This window comes from Telmatherina bonti, assembly GCF_933228915.1.
Source record: "Telmatherina bonti genome assembly, chromosome: 23".
Lineage (NCBI taxonomy): Eukaryota > Metazoa > Chordata > Actinopteri > Atheriniformes > Telmatherinidae > Telmatherina > Telmatherina bonti.
The window spans coordinates 24,748,676-24,762,247 of NC_136632.1; the positions used below are offsets into that span (position 1 = coordinate 24,748,676).

At 38.7% G+C, this 13,572-nt stretch overlaps 1 protein-coding gene across 1 annotated transcript in view; it reads right to left on the reverse strand.

Moving 5' to 3' along the window:
* The window catches only part of LOC306773654 (SLIT-ROBO Rho GTPase-activating protein 1-like), a gene marked incomplete at both ends in the record, with an annotated part of 59,522 nt that overhangs the window by 30,817 nt on the left and 15,133 nt on the right, over window positions 1-13,572 (reverse strand). Inside the window, 3 exons of the mRNA XM_079263528.1 lie at window positions 3,147-3,254; window positions 3,341-3,395; window positions 5,248-5,443. Of these exons, the coding sequence (XP_079119654.1) occupies window positions 3,147-3,254; window positions 3,341-3,395; window positions 5,248-5,443 (359 nt within the window). The remainder of the gene's footprint in view (window positions 1-3,146; window positions 3,255-3,340; window positions 3,396-5,247; window positions 5,444-13,572) is intronic.

The window sequence follows — 13,572 nt, forward strand, 5'->3', positions numbered from 1 at the left end:
TGAGTTAATATTATAAAAAGATTTGAAAAAGTTCATTTACATAAATGATATGTTTATGAAATAGAAAGAAATATATAGTTAAACTTTGTCACAGTAAAAATATGAAATGCTGGTATTGGAAATAATAACTTGTCATTTTAGATAATATTGAGTGTTTTTAGATTAAGTATACTTATAGTTTCTATGCCTGAAGACTTTCCATATAAATCTGCACATAAAAAATGACAAAGATAATCCAGATAAAGTATAAAATGTTCATATCACACCGGTCTAGAACAGCTAATGTGGTTATTTTCACCCAACAGGACCTCATGTGGTCTATCATTACTTTCCGACCTTCTGAATTAATTGTAATAAAGTGTTTGGATATGGATATGGAAGCGATTCTGTAACATTAAAAAAAAAAGCATACTATAAATGTTTTTTTCAGTTTCAGAACATTTTGTGACTTGTCAATAAAATGATTAATAAATTGCAACTGCAACGTTATTTATATTGCACTTTTAACACAACCACAGTCGACCAAAGTGCTGTACAGAATAAAACAGATAATGATCATAATACAGAGTGCAAAAACATATAAAATTTCTAAAACTGGTAGAATCATGATTAAAAAACAGTCAGATTAATAATGTCAACATCTCAGGTGGTGTTAAAAGCCAATGAAAACAGGTGAAAAATGAAAAATTTTATAAACTGCGTTGATATTTTCTTATACAGTGCAGCTCATTGTGTAACTTCATTCAAATAGTAAAGAAAAGGACATTTAAGATTTAATTTTAAACAATTATCCCAGATAGGGGATGTGTTCAACTCGAAATATCAAATTTGAAAATTAAAATGCATTTGCAGAAATGCTTTTTTATTTTCAGAATGTTCTACATTTTGTGACTCGTAAATAAAATGATTAATAAATTATATAAACTGAATTTTTCAACACAGTTCATTGTGTAAGGTAAATAAAATGATAAGGACTAAGGCAAATGTGAAATTTCAGAATTAATTTCAGGACATATTTGCTGGGAAATGTTTTTAAAATGAAATCTTAAATGTCCTAAAATGCATTAGAAAAAAATCCTTTTTCAATTTCAGAATGTACCTTCATTTTTTGACTCATAAATAAAATCAATAACAAATCATCCAAACTGCATTTCATTTTAACCGTCATGTCTTCTTATTTTACGACAACTAAAAAGAACGTTTTTTTTTTTTGTTTGTTTTTATGCACACCCCACAAAAAATGATGCAAAATTCAATTTGAATTTGCAAATCCAGGCGCGCAGGAGAATAACATCAGTGACAATTCTTCTTCTACAACCTCCAGTCTGACTGTGTTTCGCATCTAAAGCTCGTTCCATCCTCCACGAGAAGAGAGAACTTTTTCTTGTTCTCGAGGCTCCGAGAAGAAAATGACGTCATTTTGTTCTCGCCGACGTGTTCGAAGACAGTTCTCGACACATCGGGCTCCAGAACTTTTTTCTTGTGGGGCTGCAAGAAGTAACATTTGATTGGTCGGACATGTGAGGTGGGCGTGGTTAACACGGAGAAAGCAGGAAGCGGAGTTGCTGCTTCACGTTTTTACTGTTGCAGGTAAAACGGATTGTTTTGATAAAACAGCTGATCGAAGAAAGTACGAACATTTTTACATGTGGGGTTAAAACACTCGGACGTGTGCACAACCCGCCCGGCCGCGTGCACGACCCGCCCTGCCACGTGCACGACCCGCCCTGCCACGGACGAAGTTGCTCGATAAATATGAAACTAGAAAAGCACTTGGAGAGCAGAAACCTCCGCCGAGCACAATGTTAAAGAATCCTTTTAAAACATTCCTGGATCCAAACGGTGATCCGGATCACCACCAACATTTAATCAGTTTTTCATTTTTACATTTCCAACAACTCTTGAAATTTTTATAAAAATCCGTCCGTAACCTTTTGAGTTATCTTGAACACAAAGACGGCGGGAAAAACATAACCTGGTGGAGGTAACAACCGGGTTCATGGCGCATAAAGCAGACATCGCAGTGACCCCTCCCCGCTGCAGACCTGCTTCTCCTGGAGTATGTATGGACCTGCCGAACAAGACCTTTTTTCTTGTTCTTGCAGCCTCGAGAGCAGGAACTCAGTTCTTGCTTCACGTGGAGGATGGAACAAGCTTTACAGGCAGGTAGAGAACAAGGCGACACCGAGATCCTGCGCTGCTACCGCTGCTTTCAGGATGGATAATAATGATTGCAACCGGCTGGAAAACTGTAAAAACGTCGCTGCATTACTCGTAAAACATGCTACAATGTTTAAAGTGTTGACAGACACGTTGAAGTTGGAGGATTCAAGTCGCGGTCGCTGACGGTCTGGTCGTGGCCACAGTTTGAGTATCTGCGTACAATTTTCCTGTAAAAAGTTATGATCATATTCTTATCTATTTCACCTTCATAAAGCTGTTATTACACACTTCTGTTTGTGTGTTCTCATCAGTTTATTTCACCCCTGCTGACTGATGTTTAAAAGGTTTTCAATAATATTTATATTATGCAAATAATGATTAGATTTTCTTTGGTTCTCAGATAAATTAAACAACAATTATTTGTTGGTTTATTTTTTAAGCATTTCAGTGACAAATGAATAGAAACAAATGCTTCTGCAAATATGTCGTCTGATTTTAATATGTTTGATATAAAAATAAACAAAGTAATTAGAATTAAATGACATAAAATGTCCATTGTAGTGTTATTTTGTTTATTATAAATCATTTAGTACATGTAGTATTAGCTTATATCTAAACTTACAGTGTTGTTCTGGCTTCAACACAGATCAGCACAGGACAGTTTCTGTTGCAGCAAAGCAAGGTCATGTCCTGTGACACAGGTGAAAAATGACCCAGGTACCACGGACCAGAATATTCTAGACTCTGCCAGTTCACCTTTTGGCTTCATATAAAATGTCTAATTTTCTTCTTTGACAGTAAAATATAAATAACAATAATAATAAATAAAGTAATAACGATAAATAAAATCACAAATCCTTAAACTACATAATTTGTTTATGAATTAAACTTAAATGAAACCATTTGATTTGGCATCATTTGACACTCCCATCCCATTCAAGTGAAAAGTTGAATGGGACGAGATGAAGAAGATGAAGACTCACCCTCTTCAGCAGACGCGCGGAGTCCTCGCTGATGTGCGTCAGGCGGGTGATGACGTTGTTCAGGTAGAGGTCGCTGAGGGTGGCGTGGTCCTTACTCTCTCTCCTCACCTGAAGACCACAGAAAGTTGCTCAGTTTTCCCATTTTTTTTTATTGTAATTTTGTTTTGAGAAAAGTGAAAAAGACTCAAACTGACCTGGTTTAGTAATAAGTACCAGCAGTTGACAGGAGAGAGCAGGTTCTGGTCCTTTCTAGAAGAAGAATAAATATATTTTTATAACTTTGTAAAAATAAGACCTGTATGGTTTCTGAATTAAAGAAGCGAAGATTTTAATCCAAGCACAAAATATTCACATTGAGGTTTTTCCTGTTATCGCCTTGCTCTTATTAAACACTCACATTTCTCTTATTTTGGCCACATCACAACTTATATTAGTGCACAGTCATCCTGATCCAGAGAATTAAGTTTAAACACATTTTGTTTAATATTATCTGCAATTTTCAGCCTTTTTAAACACAGACTTGGTATCATTTGGTAACATTCAGTTTGACGTAGACTTTGAGACTACAACCAGAATTTTACACAATTTCCATATAATTTATGGACATAAACTAAATTTTCATCTTCTTCGTCAAACCTGCTCTTTGATTGCTCTACTTTGCTTTGAGCAATCCCAAGCAAAAAAGACAAAATGTTGAGCTGAATTTTATTTTTCAGGAAGAATCAGGCTTTTTTTTTGGATGTTTTAGGCTGAAGCTTAAGGTCTGTATCTGCTATGCAAGAGCGGTGTCGTAGTTTTCGTCTGGCTGGTGCTGGCCAGAAGTAACGGCTCCCAGTCCGATGTGGAAGAACGCTGTAAAAGCTCTGCCATGGTGATTGTCCTTTCCTGGATGGCTGGGACCCTGCACTGCAGCCTTACGGTTCCAGTCTGAACCCCTGTCTGCTATGTTCTCGGCTGTTTCTATGACGACGGGTGGGGTTGCTCTCGATGTGGATGGATCCCTATGAGACTGTTTCCTCACCTGGCTCATTGGTGCGAAGACGCGTACCTGTTTTTATGAGGCGGTATCCCGACATCACTCATTTTGACGCGTCTGTTGTGACTTTAACAAAAGTGGAGGACTTGGAATATAACAAACAAAACCATGAAATGTTTTCTTTTCGCTAGAAATGGAATCACTGAAGTCTTCTGGACAAGAAGTGGCTTTCTTCTTTTACGATATTTTGGTCATTGATCTTGTGATACTTACCATGTTCTCCTTCTGGCATTCAGGATGTCAAGTGATGCTTATTTTAAGCAAATATCTCAGCCCTGCTACAAGTTTATTTTTCAACGGGTTGCGAGATAGTGAAGAGATTTGTGACTTTTACACTGATTTGTTCAATCTTGTCCAAGTTTAATTTGTACTAATCTTGTGGAACGACTCCATCCATCCATCCATCCATCCATCTTCTGCCGCTTATCCGGGGTCGGGTCGCGGGGGCAGCAGCCTAAGCAGGGAAGCCCAGACTTCCCTCTCCACAGCCACATTTGCCAACTCTGCGGGGGGGATCCCGAGGCGTTCCCAGGCCAGCCGAGAGATATAATCCCTCCAGCGTGTCCTGGGTCTTCCTCGGGGTCTCCTCCCAGAGGGACGTGCCTGGAACACCTCACCAGGGAGGTCCAGGAGGCATCCTGACCAGATGCCCGAGCCACCTCAACTGGTTCCTCTCGATGCGAAGGAGCAGCGGCTCTACTCTGTTCTCCTCCCGGATGACCGAGCTCCTCACCCTATCTCTAAGGGACAGCCTAGCCACCCTGCGGAGGAAACTCATTTCAGCCGCCTGTATACGAGATCTCGTATACAGGTGGAACGACTCAATATTTGAAATTTAATCCCATCACCAGCTGGCATTTATAGATTTGATTTTTGGATTTTGAATATGAAAAAAAATAAATAAAATGAATAATAGTAATAGAAGTAAATGAAAAAAACTTGATACATTGAACATAAAACACATAATAATTGGCTACATTGTATCGATATACCTTAATGGAACTTCCTGTACACAGACATATGAACATGCACATAAATAAGTACATTCATTACATGTAAACCTACTTGTATTGCTGATGATCCTTTGTGCTGCGCGTTTTGGCCATGAACCGCTCCGCCAGTTTCTCCAGATTCCGGGAATACTCCGTTTCGATCTCTGCCTTCTTCCTGAAGAAGTCCTGCAGGTCTTGAAGCAGCTGGACCCGCATCTCCGTCTGCTGCTCCAGACAGCGTTGCTGCTCCACCAACTGGGTCCGCACATCTGGATCCAGTCAAAAACACATCCCCGAAGACAGTTATGTTATGTGACAGAAACCTGGATGACACAGCTGTTTGCCTTTTAGAAGCTCACAGCAGTGAGTTTTAGAGAAATTTGGATGTTTGGAAATTAATTTTCTTTGTTCTTAGTGAGCTAAAAACCAAAGAATCATCTTTACGGCGCTGAATGGCTTCGCTGGCATGGAGTCAGGAAGACATGGACATTTATGCTATGAGTAAATACAGGGTCTAATGACATACTTTAACCGTGGGGGTACCTGCTTGTAATGAAATTAAATCCAGTACTTTTGATTATGACAGACACGTTAAATAAATTCAACCAACGGATAAAACGAATAAAAAGTGTGCAGCAAATAACTAAATTAAAAGGTACACCATGTAACTTTTGATCCAAACATCAATGTAATGTGAGTAATATTTAAGGATGCACTGATACCAATATGATCAATAAGTGTGTGTACTCGTACTTGGTATTATTAAAAGTGTACCGATACCACACTAGTCCAGCCAGCACAGATGTGTTTGATGACATGCTTCGGACATATTTTAAAAGAAATAAATGCCTTGAATGTTAAAATGAGACATTTTTTGCTCCACTAAAAGCCAGATCTCTGTTCCAAAACCACACATTTATAGTTGTATTTAGGTAAAATGTGCCAAATCAGAATAAAACTTGTTGAAATAGTTTGATTTGTAATGTTATTATATTTGTATTGGTAAGGTAACTTCAGAAAGGATGGGTCATTTATTACAACCTGATGGCATCTTACACAGTTATAACAGCAATAATAACCATAGTTACAATAATGTTCACATACACAGATTTGGTATCGGCACATATCGGTATCGGTAAATTTCAGATATTGGTATCAGATCGGAATTCCCAAAAAGTGGATCAGTGCATCCCTACCTAGTGGATACCCTTTGTACTGTAATAAATCTGACATTATACAGTAATGGACACTATATGTTCCCTAATGGATGATTTCTGGGGCCAATATACTTTTCATGGCGCATGTCGGCACTCCGGGGGGGGGCACAATGCTCCATCTGAAGGTCTAACAATCTGCTGATGAAAAGCAATTTTTGTGTTTTTGATTAATTGAATATTGAGCTGTAAAAAAAATCACTGAGTATAACTGCATGAAAAGCAAGAAATAGCATGAATTTTTGTACAAATAGTAGAATGAAAATGTCTTTAATGCAGCCGAATTCCCAATAAAGCTGCTTTCATTCGCATTTCTTTGTTTCTTATGTCAAGCTGCCCATTAATCCTCCGTGTCAACTCAGTCATCTAAAGCATGTCTAGACTTTCACTTTGCTCTAATAATATCCTCATTTTTAAAATATTAACCTTTTAAATGACTTGGGGTCAAAAAAATGACCTTTTATGCGGTTTGTCAAAACCATTGTAGTGCAAAAAGTATCAACAACATACTGGGGTGTGAAACTCCAGTCCTTGAGAGCCGGTATCCAGCAGGTTTTTGTTGTTCCCCCCCACCAACACAGCTGATTCAAATCAAATGGATCATACAGCTTCTTGTCAACCTGTTTATGAATTTCAGTCAGGTGTGTTGGAGCATGGAGACAACATAAACCTGCAGGATACCAGTTTGAGGACTGGAGTTTGACACCTGTGCATTAGATTGTATACAACAGGGTTTAGAGCAAAGTTTTTACCATAAAAATGATATTTTGTCGTTTTTGTATTTTGCTCAGCTTTATTTACTTAACTTTTAGGTAATCTCAGGGAATAAAACTCGAAACTTCAGAACAATGACATGTAATAAAGCTAATGACAAATGTATTGACTGAAGCACATGTTCATTACGCCAATCCTTCAATATAAAAACTTCCAGCAAACGTCAAGTCAGTTTCTTCTAACGACAGTTTATCATTGTGTTTGGGTTTTATTATATTTGGGCACCTTTTCGAGAGAACAATATTTTAAATAACAACATGAATGTCCGCTAAATGACATCATATGATAAATAAATGTTTTTCATAAAAGAGACCTATCAATGCTGCGCCCATGTGGAAAATCCAAATATAACACGCTCCCGGATACATGTATCCAGAGGTTTAGATGGAATTTCACTTTATCTCCATTTATGCACTAAATTACATGTCCTTATTATAATAACTATTATCTGCTTTTAGTCATCTTGAAATATAAAAGTGCATCAGAGAAATGTTAGATTTTATCATCTGCTTCATCCATCCATGTTTCCTAAAATACAAATACAAGAATCACTGAAACGATAAGAAAAAGGCTGAAACAAAAGAATAGTTAATCATGATATTGATTTTAGGTGATTTCACCCAGCTCACGTTCTGCATGTTTGCACAATAAATCACAATAAATTGAGAAATTTGTTCGCAAAATGTTTAATTTCTTTATCTTTACACTCTAAATCTCTGTATTTTTGTGTAATTACTCATGAATTTTTTTCCTCTGAGGAGTCACCTTGGCCCTGCGTGCGCACACACACACACACACACACACACACACACTTTTAGTCATTGGTACAGTCAGCATGGTAAAGCCCGGCTGCACGCTTCACCGCTCGCTGTGTTTTAGAGCTCGATTTATCTGCAGCAACGCAATAGGAAAGCCAGCACAAAACACACAGTAACTCCACCTCTTTCCCACACACACACACACACACACACACACACACACACACACACACACACACACACACACACACACACACACACACGAATCTCCTGAGACCCTATCCACTCCACTACCTGTTGTCTTGGTAACCACACACTGTGTGTGAACCATGTGATGAGGAAGGTGAAGAGCTTGTAGCTGCCGCATCGACTCAAACACACACACACACACTTTGTCGTGCATGCCTGACAGATCTGTACAGAAAACTGCAGAGTCTATAAAACTCCTTCTATTATTGTGTGTGTGTGTGTGTGTGTGTGTGTGTGTGTGTGTGTGTGTGTATCGATTCTGGCATCGTTTTGCTGTTCTTTGCTTTCTAAATTAAAATGGCTGCCATCTCATGTGGCTTTCATTCGCTGAGAAAGTGTTGAGCTGGAACAATTTCATGTGAATGAATGGGAGCTCTGCTGCTCAACGCCGCTGATGGCTGTTGGAAATGTTACCCAAGGCAGAAGAAATACTCGTTTCTGATTGGCCAAATAGTATTTTTTTCTCTTTTATTCTTTTTTTTCCATGACAGTGATCGGCATATTTAATCACCCCTCTAAAACGATGTTGGGGCCACGCTATTATTTATTATTATTATTATTATTGTTTCAAGCGTAGTTACAAGCATATGAAAAGAAATTATTCACTCACTGCCTTTTTATTAGGCGCTCAAAAACACAAATAACTAATCAGCCAATTGTATGGCAGCAAGTCATTTTAACAGGTCCAGTTGTCTGGATCAGAATGTCTTGTTGATGGTCAGACTGGTTGGAGATGATAGAAAGGCAACAGGAAGTCAGATAAACACTGGTTAGAACCTAGAGATGCAGAACAGCATCAACAACCTGGAAGCAGATGGTCTCCAGCAGCAGAAGACCACAGCGGGTTCCCTCCTGTCAGTAAGAACAGGAAACTGAGGCTACAATTCACACAGACTCACCAGAACTGGACAATAGAAGATGGAGAAACGTTGCTGGTCTGATGAGTCTCCAGTTCTGCTCCACATTCACATGGTAGGATCAGAATCTGCTGGATACATCATGACAACATGGATCCATCCTGGCTTGCTTGTCCCACTTTGGTCTCCTTAGTACCAACATGACCTGGTTTAACCTCCACAGCCTACCTGAGTCCTGCTGCTGACCATGTCCATCTATTAATGAGCACAGAGTAGCATCTTCTGATGGAAACTTCCAGCAGGATGATGCACCATGTCACAAAAGCTCACATGATCTCCACCATGACGATGAGTTCACTGTCCTTCAACGGCCTCCACAGTCACCTGATCTACATCCAACAGAGCAGTTTTGGGACGTGGTGGAACAGGAGATTCTCATCATGATGTGCAGCAGCTGTGATGCTTCATGTCAACATGGAGCAAAATCTCTGGGGAATATTTCCACCTTGTTGGATCTATGAATCTAAGAGTTCTGAAGGGAAAAGGGGGTCCAACCAACCCAGTGCTAACAAAGTGTAACTTAAAATGTATCATTGTAATTCCTGTCTAAGTCAACTTAAGGGTGATAAAACAACTAATAAAAGTATAACTAATTAAACCAAAATAACTAATAAAATGAACTTTTTAAGAGTTTTTGTTTTAAGAAACACGTATTAAAGCGAAATGTGATCAAATTCTAACTTTTCTTTTTAAAGCATCAAAACCATAGACTGTATATAAAGAGATGGGCGGAGCCTCTGTGACGTCACCCGTAGGTTTCTGAAGAGCTGAACTGAAGCTCGGTGGGCGGTTCCTACCGTCGCCATGTTGGCAGCGTCATGCCACGTCTCGCCCGGAAAGTTCAAATATGGGCAAAGAGGTGGAGCTGAGAGGGGAGCCGTGAGTGTCATGGTGGATGATTGACATCTAGCAAACTCCGAGCTTTCTGTAGCAAATTGCTTACCCCGAGATAACGGGAGCTAACCAGCTAACGGAAGTAAGCGGGCTAAAGCTAAGTCACGTTGTTAACCGGCTAAAAACCGCGGTTGTTCTACATTATTCTTAATTGAAGTGGGAGATCGGGTACCAAAAGAACACGCCTTTAAATATGCCAAACTTTGAGATTAAATTACTTTTAAACGGGTGATTTAGAAAAAAATTCACTGCCCCCACAGTTGTCATGAAGGTAAACCTGACCTATTAAACCTAAAATGGATTTTTGAACCAGGCTGTAAACATGTTTATTTCTGCTGTAAACATGTTTATTTCTGGCGTGAAGTTGGTCTTTTTAACATGGGAGTCTATGGGGATTTGCTCTGTTTTGCAGCCCCTAGTGGATGAAGGGGGAACTGCAGTTTTATGCACTTCCGAATAGGCTTCACTTTTAACCGCCAGAGGTTGCCACTTGATCAAAACCCAAATAAAAAACAAAAAGAATTTCTTTGGCACATTAATTGACACTGCCCATAAAAAAACAAGGTCAGCCTTGATTTGACAATGATGATGATGTTTCAGCTGCTACAGCGAACCTCCAGCTGAGGATCTTAAGAGTCTTCTGGAGAAGAGAAAAATTAATTCAACCCCTGACAGGAATTGTAAAGTGTTTCCTTAAAAGCAGAAAAGTTACATTTCTTCCTCAGCCATCTTGTGCATGCTATTGATTCTCTGCGCCTCCCTCTCATTTTTCCAAGTGACTCCTTTAGAGTTTTGTTACCATTACCTGATCAATTATTATATTAAAAAATCCATTTTTTTTATGTGAATCAATTATTTCCACAAGTTTTCCTCATTTTGTTTAGAGAGCCTAAACCAGGGGTGCCCAGGTCCGGTCCTGGAGATCTACCATCCTGCTGTTTTTAGGTGCAAACATTCTCCAAACCACCTGAATCAAATAAGTGGCTCGTTAGCGGGCCTCTGCAGAGCTGGATGACATGCAGAAGGGGAATTCAGCTGTGCTGGACAGGGGTTGCATCTCAAGGTTGCAGGATGGTAGATCTCCAGGACTGGACTTGGGCACCCCTGCCCTAAACCTTTTCATTTTGATTCTGATGAGTATGCTAACAATTAGGGCTGTGACGATATGTTTTTGTCGCGATTCGATTCCGATTTTTTTGAATGCCGATTCGATTTAAATTGCTATTTTCACAATTCATTGATGTTGATGATTTTTGTAGATTAAAAACAAATGTATAAAACTTTTTTTTTTTTTTTTTTTTTGCTCATCAGTTTTCTTGATTTCAATTAGGAAAAAAAAACACAATAAGCCAGACCATTATTTTTCTGCTATAATGCCCAAGAAGACAAGTAAAAAGATCAATAAAAAAAACAATAAAAATGACAATTTTTTTTTACAATGGATTATTTTTATTTGGAAAAAAAAATTAAACAAAAAAATTGATTTTTAAATTGTGAAGCAAAAAAATCCCGATTTTCGATTTTTCCATTTGATTTTCCCACCCTGACTAATAATGCTATTCATTTATTTGATTTGCTGCTCATTTATCACTTAGCTGATTCAAGTTGATATACAGATAAAAATTATATCTGGAAAAATTTTTTTTTAGTTGTTTCTCTGCTCCAACACTTCTAATGATGATCACATTGATCACACAGGTTCTTTTCAACCTCCTCACAATGAACCACAAACTTCATCCCGACATGTTGGAGCAAGGAAACAACAAAAACCTGCAGGACAGGGGGAACGCCTGTCGCAATAAGCAATAAGTCAATTAATACAACAAGCTTCCATCTGTACTTAAAATACAATCATCAACTGCAACTTTCCAAGATGGGAAAAACAGACCTTAAACAGGCTAGCTCCATCTTCCCGACCGTCCGCTCTCATCGGAGTGTTTAACCTACAGATTAACTACCAACAGGAAGGTGCAACATGGCGTGCACTCAGACAGCATGGTTGGTAAAGCCATGCCGCCCTTTAATATCGTTAAAAAGGCGACATTTTGAAAAATGTTGCAAACATTTGACAGCCAGTTTGAATTCCCTGGATGAACCTACATCTTACAAACGGCAATTTCACAGCTTTAAAATGAAAAATTAGATTTTACCATTCCACCTCTGGTCAAGGCCAAACATGTCCCCTTATTGAGCTTTACCATAGAGTTTAAAGACCATATCTTCCAGATAACCACACCAAAACCCTGATCTGTTTTAGCAGACTGGGGACTAGATGAGCATAAACTAGTCGGCACATTGACCTTAAGCATGTTGATCTTTGAAAAAGGGTGTTCTTGCATTATTATTTTTGTTGAAAATGGTCTCAAAATGACAACAATAATCATTTAGTGCAATATTATCGTCTATTGCAATAATTTCTGAGGCAATTAATCGCATGGCAAAATTTGTTATCGAGACAGGCCTAGATAGGCGGCCCCGGGACCAGACTACAGTTGCACATCTGACTCTCCTTTCTGTGACTGGCACAAGAACAATATTTACTCTTTACCTCTGTATAAACATAGATCATCCCCCTCCTCCACAAAAGTTTAGTATTTCATATTTCGACTGACGGAGACAAAACACAAAATATTCCAAAACTTATTCATGATTTATATCTTTTAGTTTCCTGAAATTCCCAGTCCTATTTTATTACTAATATTTCTCACACTAAAGGTTGTATAAGGTACCCTGACTGCCAACAAAATGATTCGAGAACATTATGTTTCATACAAGCCTCAAATTCCCATCAGAGGCAAAAGCAGCTCCGTTGGCAGTGTTAGGACCTTTCATCTGTTCTAGTGTCTTCCAGGGGATGTTTCCCCTCCAAATGGCATTGATAGCAATTAGCTTTTTCCCCTCCTTACAGCATAGTTAAAAATAATCGTTAAAAGTAAAGCCCTAAAAGATTCATTTAAAAGATTTGGAGGAAACCGCTCTCCAAGTTACTACTGATGTGCTTTCAAGAAGTATATTTAATTGTAAAATGAAAAAAGGGAAAACACCTTTTTCCCGTTTCCTAAACTAAAACAAAACACTGGTGCTGTTCTATTATGACAAAAATTATAATCTCGATTGTTTTGACTGAAATTGAGATCTGGATTATTTAACACAATTATCCAGTATTTTTAAACAACGCTGCGCGTCGTGGTGTTCTAGACTCCGTGTCGTCCATTATAACCGTCTAATGCACGGTTCAGAGTTGTTTAATCTGCTTTTACCACTTATATAGGAACTATTTTACGTTGGCCTGGATGTATGTTTTATACCAAACAACCGCTGTCAGGCTGCAGCGCGTTTCTCTCATTCACCTGTTAAAAGACAGCTGATCTGAACCAGCTGGTTAACGCGTTGCTATGGTAACGCCCCGTAACGGAGGGATATTACAGTGTTTAACTGGCCGAACTATGTATAGGAAAATAATGCAGCCAGTTGTCAGTGACAATGGTATAAACTATGTTTAGGTCAACTTCCACAACCTACTGCAGTTATTCTACATTGACCTGCAGCCGGAGCCGACTGAGACTGGCCGCCTGGGAGTGCTTTAGGACGG